The 15,380-nt window shown below is 47.3% G+C and overlaps 1 protein-coding gene across 8 annotated transcripts in view; it reads left to right on the forward strand.

Moving 5' to 3' along the window:
- Positions 1 to 15,380, forward strand: part of RERE (arginine-glutamic acid dipeptide repeats) — a 429,014-nt gene that overhangs the window by 356,747 nt on the left and 56,887 nt on the right. For 7 of the 8 annotated variants that reach the window (XM_049707765.1, XM_049707760.1, XM_004272354.4 and 4 more), the window contains one exon: positions 10,561 to 10,641. In XM_049707765.1, the coding sequence (XP_049563722.1) occupies positions 10,561 to 10,641 (81 nt within the window). Of the gene's footprint in view, positions 1 to 9,156; positions 9,471 to 10,560; positions 10,642 to 15,380 lie in introns of those variants that run through there. The other variant, XM_049707780.1, reaches the window with a different exon arrangement.

The following is a 15,380-nucleotide window of genomic DNA, read 5'->3' on the forward strand; positions in this document are numbered from 1 at the left end:
GTTGCTGTGTAAACCATCCAACATAAGGTCATTTTCCTGTTGGGCATGTGGTCTTTGAAAAATGGAGTGACTATTTTTTTATGTTTGCGACCACCTGGGAAGGGTTTTGCGCACAGGTGTGTTGAAAAAGGAAATTGTGGGCTTCACTCTGGGTGGTGAGCCGGCATCAGGGAGTGGACTAGCGTGGTGTCTCTAGTGAGACTTGTATGTTTGAGCGGACAGGAAAGGTGGTGTTGAATCATTCTGTAGGTAGTAATTAGAGAGTCAGAAACTTAGCACTGAGCATAGGTCAGGAGACCTTGAGTCAAGCTGCAGGGCCAATGGCTGGGAAATAAACAGCACTGTAAGAAGGCCAAGCCAGTTCACCTCCCAGATACATTCATTTTTTCATTCAGCCAGTGATAGTGGTCACCTGCTCTGTGTGTCAAGGGCTGTTCTAGGTGCTGGGGATTCCCTCATGTACTCAGTATCGTACATAGCATGTCATGTCATGTCAGGGCAACAAGAGCTCAGTGTTAACATAGAGCAGGGGAAGGTTACAGAGAGTGATAGGGCCTGCGGATTGTCTGAGGAAGTCTAATTGGAAGATGGTTTACTGGTTGATTTAATTAATAGTTGACTAACATTGAGGTTAAAGGTTTTAGTAATGAATCTTGTATTGGTTTCCTGTTGCCGCATAACAGATTACTCCCAACAATAAAGATCACCTCAACTTAAAACAAGAATGATCATTTGTTATCCTGTTTCTGCAGGACAAGAATTTAGGAATGGCTCAGCTGTGCCTTCTGACTTGGGGTGCTTTCATGAGGCTGCAGTCAGATGGTAGATGGGGTTGGAGTCATCCTGAAGGCTCCTTCACTTGCGAGTCCAGGCTAGGAAAACTCAAATGGCGGGGGGCTGCACAGCTGGAGCTTCTGAGGCATCTCTCTCTCTCTCTCTCTCCGCCTCCCTAGGTGGTCTCCCCAGCATGGTGACTTCTGGATAACCATACTTCTTAATGTGGTGGCTCAGGGCTCCAAAGACACATGTCCAGAGAAGGAGAGCCAAGCAGAAGCTCTGTTACCTTTTATGCATGCCCCAGCCTCAAGCTACCAGTGCCACTTGTGCCCTGTTGGTCAGGATAGTTACAAAGATCCACCCAGGCTCCAGGGCAGGGAACAGAGACCCAGTGGAGTGTCTTCATCACACTGTAGGAGCAGCATGTAGGATGGGATGGAAATAAGAGTCTGTCACAAATACAAAGCTTTTGTGGGTATGTGTGTTTGTTTGTTTTGTTTTAAATAATGTATGATCCTTGCCTGAAAAGTGAGAGCTTTGACCAGCTTAGATGTTCTAAAGCTTCCTTCCGACTCTAATATTCTCGGATTCTACTATTATTACAGACATGGCAGGGAGGGAGTGTTGAGCTGACGACTGCCTAGCTTTTGTAGACATTTCTGGAGCACGTCAGCAGAGCCAGCTGGGGGTAGGATGACTGCTGGACTCTTCTTGCTGGCCTCAAACACCTTAGGACCTGGCACTTGAGTCACCCTTTGTGTTTCTATAGCTAATCTTTGGTGGAGGGATGGGGCAGAGGCAGGGGGGATAAAACGGTGATGAGACAAGGAGCTGTCTGTTGTCACAATGCTCGTGAATTGAGGAAGGTAGAAGAATCAGGGCAGGATCATACCTACCTACCTACCTCCCCCAATTCTCATTCTCATATTCTTTGGCCTTTGGAAGATTGGAAAGTAAAGGAACCAGGAAAAAGAGCTCTTTGGTATTATTCCTCCATGACAGCTGAATATTTGGAATCTGCTGTATTTGACCCTAGAGAGGACTTCTCTTAGAAATGGACAGGCTTGTATTTGGGCTTCTGTTCTGAGGACCATCAAATCTTTTGGGATGAGGGGGGGAAACGGGTCTTTTTTGCAAAACCTAGGATTTATTTAATGTTAAAGGTATCTTAGACCGATCTTCTGCATTTCCAGGTAAGACAGTTGATAAAACATATCATGCATTAACAGGGTCTCTTTTTGGAAAGAGTTTAGCCACCCTCCTGTCTCTGTGTAGGAGAGAGGCCACTTGCCTGACTGCAGCTCCCAGTGATGGAGAACTAGGCATCCACTGTTGAGGCTTTATGGATAGATGAGAGAAAGCCCGCCACTCCTCTTGCATACGGAAGCCCGGAGGAGGCCTAGTGACCTATACAAGGGTGTCGTTATTTGGTGGCAGAGCCATGCACTCCAAGCCAAGTGTTTCTGTGGGAAAAATTTTAACATGGACATACAGCATACAGTCTCTGGCACTTTTGCTTCAAAGAGCAAGTGTGTATATGTTTATACCTAAAATTTCCTTTAGAGGTTTTCTGTTTTTTTTTTTTAAGACAGATAATACCCTTTAATTCCTCTGATACGTATAGATACAAGAGAAAGTTTTCTGCACCTGGATTCCAAGCAATTAATCCTATTTCGAAATCTCATCTCTCTACTTCTCCACCCTTCCTGATTAGCTATGGATTGGGGCAGGATATTTAATTTACCTAAACTTCCAGATTCTCCACCTGTAGCACGGACCCAGTGACACCTACGTTGGAGAGTGTATTGAGGAGCCTTGAGGAGGATGTGGTCTGGGACCCACCAGTATCCATGTTGCGACTGTGACGTCCTGAGACAATGGAAGATGTTACTCTGGATAGAAAGCGTAGGACAAGTCTGAGCTAGGGAAAATGTCAGGTCTCAGAGAGACTTGAGAACCATCAGTAAAAATGTGGTTATTATTTTATTTTATTTTAAAAATTTATTTATTTTTGGCTGCGTTGGGTCTTCGTTTCTGTGCGAGGGCTTTCTCTAGTCGTGGCGAGCGGGGGCCACTCCTCATCGCGGTACACGGGCCTCTCACTGCCGCAGCCTCTCCTGTTGTGGAGCACAGGCTCCAGACGTGCAGGCTCAGTAGTTGTGGCTCACGGGCCTAGTTGCTCCGCGACATGTGGGACCCTCCCAGACCAGGGCTCGAACCCATGTCCCCTGCATTGGCAGGCAGACCCTCAACCACTGCGCCACCAGGGAAGCCCTGTGGTTATTATTTTAAATTGTGATCCTATTTGCTATTTTTAAACTATAACTAGTTGAATGGAACTTAACTATTAACTAGTTATTCTGGAATACTGCTAGTAAATTCAACGTGTACTTACAAAGTAGAGTCAACAAGAAATTAGGAGCAACATACCAGAAATCTCGGAGATGCCCACCACGGCTTGCTGGCCTGTCTCCTCTCAGACGCACTGCTTCCGCTGCTGTTTATTGAAAACGTCATGCTTTACTTGGGTCGTCCTTTCGTTGATGTGTTAAATATTTTAAATCAAAACCCAAATGATACTTTTCAAAGCAGTATCAATAGTGTATCTCTAGCCGGAAGCGTGTTTTCGATATGGGGTGATGGGAATCTGTAACAAACAGGATTATATGGATGAAATGCAATAGGTTCTCATCTGGTGGTTGCTCAGTGAGAGCCACTGTTGAATGAACAGGTAGGAGTCCTGGAATACAGATGTCTGGAAAGGCGTTTATTTCTTCTGCTTGGCATCAGTCTTCTCTTTTTTCTCCCTACCCCTCATTAACATAGGCCCACATTTAGGAAGCGTCTTCAGTTTTCTGCTGCTGCTGCTTCTCTACACCTTCAGAAGACCAGTGGACAATTCCTCTTACTCTCTGCCTGGCTTGTGGGCTTACACTTTTGTCTCTCCACTGGGGGCAACTGTGGTTTGCTTACTTGCAGATCTGCCTGTTCTTCAGTCCCCTGAGAAGCAGCAAGTCATTAACATAAAATTTTGTGCGGAAAACAGGGTAGAGCAGGAGCCATTTTCACAGTGGGACTCACTTTAATACCTGCAGTGTTTTCCAAACAGTTATGTAAGAGGACTGAGTAAGAGTCGCTTTTCAGAAGTCCTGGTGAGTTTCTGACTGTGATACACTAGTTAAAATTCACCAGAGGGAGTTAATTTTGAAAGCTCTCAGCCAGGGGTTAATGCAGAGTTATCTTTTAGCCATTTTTGCAGCATTGCCCCTCTCCCCTGGCTCCTCTCCTCTTCTGTAGACACAGGTCATATCCAGCACTTGAGATGAGCAGCGTTGGGAGTTTCACGTGCACACGAGGGAGATAAGTGCACCTTAGTCTTTGGCCTCATCTACCCAGTACTCCTCTGGGTGCAATCCAATTTGATATTAAGAGTAATCTTTTTTGAGATAGGTAGGGCAGGTATTTTATGGCCAGTTTAAAAGATGAACAAACCGAGACAAGAATAAATTAAGTTTTGAGAATATGGCCTTTATTTGTCCATTCGTAGACCTTTGAGAAACACTTAAAATCTTGAAATGCAAACGCAGGCAGCAGGTGCCCATCGTAGCCCTGATCCACACACTCTCCTCAACTCCATTTTTAGCCTTCACCCCATCCCTGAAGTTCCCTGACTGTTTACATTTGTCAGTCTTGACCCTCCCACCCTGGTTCAAGGATTTGGTGACACGTGGTTAGTTTTCCCATCTGTAAAATGGAGATATTAGTAGCCCCTGCCTTGTAAGGTTATTGCGGTGCTTCAGTGAGTCAGTTGGTGTAGAGCCCCTAGGAGAGTGCCCGCCATGGGAGTACTGCTCAGTGCTGGCTGCTTTTATTGTTGAATAGGTGGTGTCTCCCTGCCTTTCTCTCATCCCGACATAGGACAGTGAAGCTGCTTGCCCCAGGCCAACCCTGGTCCACCCCTTCCCCCCACCCGGTGGGAGACAGTCAGTGTCTGGGCAGCCGGTGAGGCCGTCATCGCCCATGGGCACAGGGCTTGGGAGGCTCTGAGCTGGGGCAGGCTCAGCAATAATGAGCGGAACTTTTGAACTTGTTACTTTATCATAAGAGAGAATGTTATCGCATTTTCACCCAATTATGTTTATCCCTATTACGTATCTCCCGTTTCAAAAGTGGCTGTGTCTAAACAGCCATGTCAGAATTACTCTGTGGAACAGAGAAGCAGACCAGATCCTAGGACTTCTGAGTTTGAATCTCACATTCTTTCCATTCTACCAAAAATGAGAAATAGAGCTCTCCAGATTCTACTCAGACCCAAATTTAACAGCAAGTACTGTGTTCAGGTAACTCACTTTTTTTAAAGCCAAGAATTAAATGTTCTCTACCAGGAACTTATAGGTAGATAACTTCTGATGGTGACATGAAGTTTCAGCTCAATAATAGAAAAAACTATAGCAATGTGTCTAAAACCTGGGGAGTAATTATGTAACATGATTATCACTACAATGGCAATCATTTTACAGTGTATAAACGTATCAGATTAACATGTTGTGTACCTTGTAACACAGTGTTGTATGTCAAAATATATTTCAGTAGATAAAATCAAAATTGGAGCGCAATCACAAACTAAGTTGTAAAACAAAGCAAAGAACAGTCTCCTTGCCATTAATAAATCTGTATGTATATTTGGGTCTCATCTGGCTATGACGATTGAGAAATAGAAGAGGACTTGTCTTCTGCTCCCAAAAAACACACAGGTTGATTGAAAACAAAGAGCACCAGAGAAAACAGTGCCAACACCCGGGGAACCTCAGCTCACGGCTCTGAGAGTGGCCAGACTGCAAGCCTGCGGAGCGTAAGAAGCAGGGCTGCCCGGCACTCGGAGCAGCGGCCCAGCCACAGCTCCCGCCTCGGGAAGGAGCAGCCTTCTTTCTCCTGCACCCTTGGCATCTTAGCAGTCTAACGTCCATACACCATCAGGGACAGAACAGCTAAGGGACAGAGACATAATTCATGAGGCCTTGAATCTCAGCACTGGAAATGCTGAATTTCAGCTCAACTGCTAGAATGCTATTAAGAAACAGACCGCGTCTGTGAACTTTCGTTTAGAAGCTTCCAGTACCTGTCTGTCTGTGAGTCGATAGTGTTAATTATGAAATTAAAGTCTTAAAAAAAGTCAGGGTCTTCATTTGCAGAGAGATGAATGAATTGAGGGAACGGAGACTACAGCCTCAGTAACCTATTTAACATACTGACCTATTCTAATCATTGACCACTCTGAGTGGGTTGGCTTTGTTTCGATTTTAAAGGCTACTCTACATTTCTGGTAAACCACAAGGTAAAGGCTGGTCTCTGAGAAGCAGATGTTTTGCCAGTTTGAGGCCTTGTGGCTTTCCATAGAGAAGTAACAGTACAGGCCACATGAAGCTTTTACTTCCTTTTTTTAAAAAAGTGGGGCCAGTGGTGCTTTGCACTTGATAGCATAGTCATTGATATACACTGACAGCAGTGGTTTGTGTTCACCATCAGATGTCAAATCCATATTTCTGGAAGTAGTTAGTTTGAAATGTCTGTGAGACAAGTGTTCCCAAATGGGCTTGGACCATAGATTTAGCCTTAGAAATAGTAGTGAGAATCTTGGATGGTATTTAGAGCCATGGGAGCAGTGGAAATCATATTGGGAGGGAGTTTGTGGGGAGCAGAAAACCTAGAACAAAGCCTTGGGGAGACTCAGAGGTGGAAGAGAGAATTAAGCCACCAGGTGATATGAGAAAAATCAGCAGAGTTTGGTGTCATGGAGCCGGTAAGATCAACTTTGTTATCAAAGTTCAAAATGGACCCTTTGGCATTTAACAGTCTATTTCCACTGTGACCACCCTAGCCCAGGCTCTTGTCATCTCATGGTTTGTTTCATCTGTGTATCACAGACTTGGGAGCTCCAGCTGCCTAATGCTATAGGGAGGCAAGGTGGTATAAGATACAATTCCTGTCTTTTCAGAGCTCATAGACACTATGAGTACATAAGGCCTTTTACAAATAAATAAATGCGAAGTGAATGGGGATGGGGACGGTCAGGGAAGTCTCATTTTGGGGTGGGAGGGATTTGAGCTTGAGTTTGAGGTGAACTGGAGGTAGGCTGTGGAGAGAAGTATTAAAGGTACCCCAGAGTCGGAAGTTCAGACAGAGGTGGTAGCATGGACCAGTTGGCATTACTGGACATCTGTTTGGAAAGGTAGGCCAGGACAGGATCCTGGTGCGCCTTGAATGCAGGGCTAAGGGTTAAACACCACCTGAAGAGGTCAAAGAGATTCTTAGGTAGGGCCTGGGGGCAAGATGGTGTAGGACTCATGATGAAATCCGTGGTTTTGAAAAGTTCCTCAGCAGAGGCTTGTAAATGGCTGGATGAGGGAGATGGGTTAGGAAGCTGGCTAGTAGGAAGGAAGGGTGAGGGTTTGGCCTGCGACTACTGCTGGAATGAGCGGGAAAGGAAGGCACTGAAAGACCTTTCTTAGGAAGAATACTGAAGAGTTGATTTGATTTGGAGGGGCAGATGGAAAGGGCAGAGTCGCAGATCATGGGACCATGACTGAAATTGCTGACCTCCGTAGACTCTTGGCCCACTTCACCGAGACTGTGGCAGTAGTGCTGCAGGGCATGGATTTTGGAGCCCGGGTTTGAATTCTGCCTTGACCGCTGAGGAGTTGGGTGACCTTGGTCTGGTTACTTAACCCATGGTGCCTCAGCTTCCTTGTCAGTAAAATGGAGATAATAGCAGTACTTCCTTTTAGGTTGTGAGGACTTTGAGGCTCCTGACATATAGTAGGTACTTCATAACTGTTGAATGGATGCTGTTCAGAGGATTATAACAAGTGGAGGAATCAGGGTCTGAACTCACGTTTGCAGAACTCTCCCACATTACCCTGCTCTTCCAGGTTCAGCCTTTCTCAGGTGCTCCTTCACTGGGCCGGCCTCTCCCAGTGAACCTGTTGCGTGTCCTCACACATGCATGGCCCTGCCATTCCACCATCTGACTCACGCCAGAGCCCACCTCAGCTTTGTATAGACTCTCCCTGTCTGATTGCCACTTCCTATTCTCTGCCTCTGTCTTTCCTGGAGGGCCTTCCCACTCCTCCACACCTGCAGATGCTGTCTGCTCTTCTCGATCTGCTTCCGTGAAGGCATTCTGAACAACAGTCCATCCCTCTTCTCGGCTCCCTTGCAGCACTGGTGAGCTGCCCTTCACTACTTCATGCTTGGCCGACCTAAGTCTCAGATTGTTCTGTAATCACCTCACACACATTTATCTTACCTGCAAAAAATGAATCCGTTTTAATAAAGGTCCATGGCTACCTTTTTTGTTGTTGTTATTTTTAAAATTCCTCCCAGTGTTAGGTGCTCACTAAATACTTAACTTCTTAACGAGTAGATTAAGAAGCATTAATTCTGAAGGCTGAGGTTGGGCTCCGGTCATCCTCATCTCACACCTGGGCTCCCTCTCTAGCCTTTTTAACTGCATTGCAGCCAGTCTGTCCCTAATGCACGCCGAGGGCCACACTGCCACCAGAGCAGTCTCTGTGCCGTCTTTTCATGGAACGCTCTTGCTTACACTTCTCCGCTGGCCTACAGCTAGGAGCAGAACTCTTCAGCCTGGCCTGGAAGGTTCTTTGCAACCTGACCCTCTCCCCACCTCTTCAGTCTTACCTGCTGGGACTCCACTCCGTACACCCTGCCCTCCTCGCAGTTCCCAGGGTGATCTGTGTGCCCTTCCTGGCTGACCCCTCTGCCTGGAGCCCTGCTGAGCCCACCTGACAGGCTCATGCTCCCCCTTGTCTCGCCCCTACGACGGCAGCAGAGTAAGTTGCTTCCTCCTCCTGACCCCACCTCCCGCCCTTTGTTCCTCTGCTGCTTTTCGTTGGGGCCCAGAGATTGATCTGTTTACCCTGTTTGCCAGGCCTGCTCCTTGAGGGCAGGGCAGTCTCGTTCCTCTCCACATCCCGGTGGAGATGTGAAGATGTGGAGGTGCTCTGCACGCAGCCCGGGATGCGTGCTGAGCATGTAAATGATACTTTTTTCAGGTAACGAGGGTCACTCTGCTTCAGACTAGAGCAGAGCTTGCTTCTTTCTTGTGCCTTGCCAGATTTTTCCTTTTGAACTATACGAATTATGTTGAAAACTGACAGTGATGAGTCATATCTTAGAAAGGGGTGAAATCTGAAAATGCAGAGCCTCCAGGAATGGAGTAGGAGGTTGCAGATCGGTCTTCCCGGCCAAGTCTGGCTCTTCACTGAATTCGCCCGGCTGGTCTCAACCGCGGGGAGTGGGAGGGACTCCCCTCCCGGTGGGCAGGTGATTTATTGGCTGGGAAGCTTCCGCGGTGATTTAGTTGTGAAACGGCGCCCTCCGAGGTGCCGGCTGAGGCCTGGGCCGGGCGGGAGCGGCCGCCCACAATCCCGGGCCGGAGGGACCTCGGGGGTCGTCGGGGCCAGCCCCCCCTGCTTCGCAGCCCGGGTGCGGCGGGCGTGCGCTGCCGACTCTGCCCGCCCGGGGGGAGGTCCGGAGACGGAGCAGCCCGGGGAGGGCCCCAGCCCGGAGCCAGCCCCGCGGGCGCCCTCCGCTCGCGCCCGCCGCGGCGGGGAGGAAGTTTCCGTGCTCCGCCGCCCGGGTCGACTCCCGCTGTTCGGAAGGAGGAAACCGAGGTACCGGGCCGGGGTCCCGCGCGGGGCCTCGGGGCGGAGGCCGCAGCCGGGCCGGCGGGCGGCGCGGCGATCCAGGCCGCCTTTTGCAGCCGCCCGCGGCCGCGCTGGGCTCTGCGCGCCGCTCCGGCCTCCTCCCCCGGCGGCGGCGGCCGCCCCAGCCCCGCGCCCCGCGCCGCGCGGCCCCGCCGCGGTCACACGCCGAGCCGCCCGGCCGCCTCCGCCCTGCGCTTTGTGGAGCCGGAGCCCGAGCCCGAACCCGAGCGCGAGCCGAGTGACAGGCGCGGCCTCCCGCCACCCGGACCCTGAGTGCGGCCCGCGGCGGCCCCGCGTACCTGTGGCTGCCGGCGGTCGGCCGCGCGGGACCCGACTTCGCGGGCCAAGGTGGGGTCCGGGGATCCGGCAGTGGCCCCGCTGTGGCGGGGAGGGGCTGCCCAGGAGGAATGGGACAAAGTGAAAGTCCCCGGGCTGCCGAGGGAACGGGGACGGGGAGGGGCCGGGAAGGAGGAGGGGTGCTGGTGTTTGGGTGCCTGGTGCCCCGGGGCGGCTCTTGCGGCCGGCGTGGCGGGGCACGCAGGCCGGCCGGGGTTCGGGCCCGGTGGATTGCCGCGGTGCTGCTGCCGTTCTGGTGAATTCCCCGGACGAACGAAAGGCCTTTGAAGCCTCCAGGGTGCCCTTCTGGAGAAAAGTCTCCAGCTTTGCTCCCGTTCCCCTCTTCTGCTCGGCACTTTGGGAAGCTTCGTTCTCAGGTGGGGACCAGTTGTGCTGTTTTATTGATGGAAGCACGGAGCGTATGTGTTGTTTATACCTCCGTGGACCGATGCAGAGACCGGAGGCAGCGAAGGCACAGACGGCTGCTTGCCTCAGACACGGGACGTCCTCCTCAGCCTGTCCGAGTGCGGGACTGGGGATCTGACGGAGGCTGTCTGGGCGCGGGTCCCGGCTGTGCTGCTGAAATATTCCCCCAGCCGTGTCGACGTTCCCTAGCTCGGACTTCTTTGGGGTTGTTATTCTGCTGATTGCAGAGATCTTTGCTGACATCCTGTGTTGTTTTTGGCTTTTACATCCCATTTGTTGTTTCTTTTTATCACAGAAACGCTTCGTTAAGGGGCTCAGGCAGTACGGCAAGAACTTCTTCCGAATTCGAAAGGAGCTGCTTCCCAATAAGGAAACAGTGAGTACAGTTGGACTCTATGTAACTTGATTTTTTCCTCTTCGCTCCTGCTGCTTCTCCGCACTTGATCTTGTGAAATGCTTTCCTTTAACCCTGTGTTGTGCTGGCCTCTAGGATTCTATTAATTTTACTTCCTTCACCTTTAGTTTTAGCTCAGGATTCTAGATGGTAAAGTGACTGATTATGCTTATCCCCAAGAAAGTGGATTTCAGAACAGAAGAGTCTTTGGCAAGAGAGGTTGGGGGGGGGCAGGGAGTCTGGGGTGTTGGGGAGTTAACATCTAATTTTAAATACAGTGGGTGAAATAGAAAATATCATTTATCGCTAGTTTGGATTTGGTTATTGACAAAAGTCATCAACAAACAATAGAGCTAAGAGGTTTGTAGCTCAATATACTTTAAATTCTCTGGGGACTTTTATTTTTTTTAATGTTGCTATGTTTTGAAGAGTAGTTGTACCTAATTTTCCAGCCCTAAAAGTTTGCACTTTTTATTGGACAGATACACAAGGATCCCTGTAAGTTGCTTGAAATGAGGTTTTTAAAAATTCCTTTGATATTTCACAAAGCTGAGAATCAGGTCTGATGAACGCTCTTGTTAAACTTGGGGTAGGTGGGTTTGCTAAGGAGGCTTGGGAGTGAAGTTATGTAAAGAGAATGCTAGCAGGAGATTCATTCAGTCTTACCTGAATGTGCCTCTGGTTTCCTACAGGTGGTATTGGAGGAGGGTGGGGAAAGTCCTCCCTGTGGCTAGGCCAAGGAATAGGGGAGACGGGGGTTGGGGGGGTGGGGGGTGGAGGGGTGGAGTAGGCCAGCCACTTACCAGTGCCTGTGGCCCAAGTACTACAGAAGTGCACTTCAGGACTTGGGGATGGGAGGCGAATATTTAGACATCGAGTGCTGCTTCCCCCACCCCAGGTTTTGGGAGTGGATGGAGGAGAATATCCATGAAGAATACCCATGACAAAAGCTGATGGGTTGGTTTGGGTTTTGGTTTTCTAATTGGGTATTGGGTATTGTTTATTGATTTCCTCTTATTCAATTTTGGTTCTTTTATTCAGGTTTTTTTTTTTTTAAAACCGTTTCTGGACACGTTTTCTGTACAGCACCTTATAAACAGACCTCATAATAGGGGAGAAGCGTTCTGAGATTTCAAGTATAGCCTCATATAAATTGGTGGTTTGCATTAATCAATCATAATTAGATTAAGTTTTCAGTATTTATTATACATGTAAATATGCTGAGATGGGTCATTTTGAGGATAGTTGAAAAAAAAAAGCTTGTTTATGGACATTAAACTAAAATATATTATCACTCTATATAATCAAGTGACTTTTTGCTCTTTCCAGAACAGAGTGGTAAGAGGTATTTAATGTGGAGCAATGAAAGAAATACTTTTTACGTTTTCTGAGGATTTCAGTTATTTGAAGTAAAAACTAAAAAGGCTTTACCCTGTAAAGTATAGGAATTTTGGTTTGGCCCAGTTGGAGTGAAAATGAGAGAGATCTTTGAGTAGATTTGAGCTGATGTGAGGGGCCAGATTATAACCTCTCAACTCAATTTTCTCTCTCCCTGTGCTCTGCTAAAAGTTGCAAAACATGAAGAATTTGATACGAGATATCCCTCTACAGTTATTTTATCTTTCTCTTTTAAAAAGTAAACTTAATAGCAAGATTAAGCACTGAATCTAAAATCTGGTGTCTAACATTTGGAAATGCCAGACGCTTTGCATTTTTATCTCCCCTGTGAAAAGGGATCTGAATAACCTTTAACCTAGGGAATGGTCTTCTAATCTGTTTTTCCTCTTGCTCTTGGTTGTCGATTATTCTTACTGATGATGTCTGACTCAGTAGTAGCCTCTTTTTTTGCCACACAGAAGTTCTCAGTACAGCAACCTTTTGAGCAGGTTCTCTGTTCTTTTCCAGGCGCCTCTTTCCTGAGACGCTTCCCCATCACTTCTCTGCATTCCCTGTTTCCCAGCCATGTGGCTCCAATCCTCCCATCTCCTCTGGCACCCAGCGGTCTTCCTGTTTCCAGCCTCTTCCTCAGGGCGCAGTCATTGGAGCCGATGGGAGAGTTGTTTGCAGCACTGGAGAATTTATTAGGGCTGAACATTGGCTAACTATTCCTAGTGTCCTGCTGTCTTTTGCATGGAATTGGAGGAGGTTGGTAGTAGGATAAATCTTAAGCATTCTAGTCAGCTGGGAGCGGCACTCATATTTTCCTTAGTTATCAACATGGCCAGGCTAATCATTCACAAGTCATACAGAGGGGAGGGCAAAGGTTATTTTTCATTTTTGCTGCAGAAGATGAGAAAATTTGTAGGTACCAGTGTTCTTGGTTCAAAACTTCCTAGGTAGAAATCTTCATATGGTCATGCCTTATAAAAATACACACATATATGTGTGTGTGTGTGTGTGTGTGTGTGTGTACACACACACACACAGCAAATCCCGCTAACCTAGATACTTTCCATATTGTCTTCTATTTACCGGAATTATTAACTCATTTCTTTGCTATTCTCAACCAACTTGAAACTTCAGAAGGGTGTCAGCATCCAGAAGAACACGCCTGATTGGGCATGGGTGTGGGGTCAGCAGACTGTGTTCTATTCTTGGCCTTACCAGTAACTATAGTACTTGATGATCTCTTTTAACTGGGAAGTCTTCTTTGAGCTGTTCATTGGCAAGTTCAGGTCAAATCCTGACAGGGTCTAGGAAATTATTTTCTCTAAAATGGTGTGTGTTTGCATGAGAATTTTATTGGTGTTAGAATCTTTATAAAATGTTTGTACATCGTTGGCTGTCGCTGTGCCTGAGACCAAAGTGATGGTTCTTCTCTCCTCTGCCACTTACCTGCCATAGGGCCTTAAGCGGATTATTCAGCCTCCTGTCCTTTAATGTCTGGGTCTGTACAATGGGGTGATCCTTCTACCCCTTAGAAATTTTTTTTAATTTTTAAATTAAATTTATTTTTTTTATCGGAGTATAATTCTTTACAATGTGTTAGTTTCTGTTGTGGAACAGAGTGAATCAGCTACATGTATACACATATCCCCTCCCGCTTGGGTCTCCCTCCCCCCCCTCCAGAATTGTTTTGAGAATTTAAATGAGATACCGTCTATATAAAGAGTGCATAAAAACACTTGAAAATGATTGTTCTTCTTATCTACCCTGAATACTATGTAAAGTAGCTAAATGCTATGAAAAGTACAGAATTATATTCTGCTTGTAAACATATTGAACCTATATAAAAAGAAATTACCTGTTTTTCATTAATCTGTCTTGCAGAAAACCCATTTAATTGAAAAACAGAGTGGGTGGCGGGCACTGCCTAGTCTAAAAGATGGAATTCCTCTGTCTTGAAGCTTTGTTGAGGAGACTTCCACGCTTACCAGGCCACTGGGTGCCGATGTACGTTCAGAGCTTCCTGGTAGGCACGGGTACGGAGAGCTCTCCCAGCTCTTTTGGTTTCTGGTGTTTATTACTCAGGAGCTAAATCTGGCTTTTCTCTGAACACTGCTGCCCACTGAAGTGGGAATAGTGGCTGTGATTGTGGAAAACCAACTGTTTATAGAGGTTTAGTTGAGTGGGTATTACATGTTAACCTCATGTTACCCAAGAGAATAACTGCAAGTCAGATAGTTTAGTATCACAGTCGTGCAAATATCCTGTAGTTGATTGTCTTTCTCCCCGTTCTCCCTTCCTCTAGAACTATTTGCCTCCCGCAAATGCTTATAAGATGTATAATTAGTAGTAAAATACGGTAAAGAATTTTTGCTAAGCCTCTCAGGTTCCCCTTGGCTGTATGCTTCTTCTCTCTCAAGACACTCTTTGGCCTAAACCACATCAGAATCTTGGGTATTAGTACATTTGTATAAATCACAGTGAGTGCCCCGTGGCTGAGCTTCTGAGAAAATGATGGGGAACAAGGCTTCTTGGGTTCTGCTTTAAGCACTGCCGCGTAATCTTTGGCTTGATGAATCACATGACCTTTGATGCTAAGGTAATTCCTGAAAAAGCAGGAGACCTACTCGTGTTGAATCTTAATTACCGGGGGGATCCGTGGTACAAACAACACAAAATCGCAGGTGCTCCGAAAATGATTTTTCCTTTGATTCTTACACATTGTAGTTTTCTTCAAAAACATGAGACGATTACTCGGGCGACAGTGACACATAGTATCTTCTTTCATGCTGAGAACATCTCTTTGTTGTTTGAACCAAAGACTTTTCCGTGTCTGACACTGGGGTGGCTGTCCCTTGAATCCTGGCTGGCCTTTGTGTAAAGCTCTGTCTGCTGGCGCTTGGACAGATCCAGCCAGCATTGCATCGTAGACAGGGAGCATGCACTTAGTGACCTGTCTCAGCGGCAACTAACCTTGGTGAGAAGACAGTTTGATCCACCCCGACTTGATAGGGAGAAGAGGTGCCCCTAGAGGATTGTTAGCCCCTGGATGGAGCAGGGGGACAGGCACACACTCTTGACTCTCTTTCTCATCTCTTAGTTTTATTTTTGAATACCTAGCCCAACAGAGATGAAGCTCGTGTTATTTGTAAACCCAGTTACTGGTGCCTTAATACTTACTATGCCAGAAATCCATTTTCACCCACTTCCCATTTTCAGAGCTAGTTAAACATGCCATATGGTTCAATTTTAGAAAATTTTGTGTACCACTGAGCGCTGTAATGGTGGGATGTCTATAGAGAGAGCAAGGTGCCACCCGTGCCCTGCAGGGAGCT

This window comes from Orcinus orca, chromosome 1, assembly GCF_937001465.1.
Source record: "Orcinus orca chromosome 1, mOrcOrc1.1, whole genome shotgun sequence".
Taxonomy (NCBI): domain Eukaryota; kingdom Metazoa; phylum Chordata; class Mammalia; order Artiodactyla; family Delphinidae; genus Orcinus; species Orcinus orca.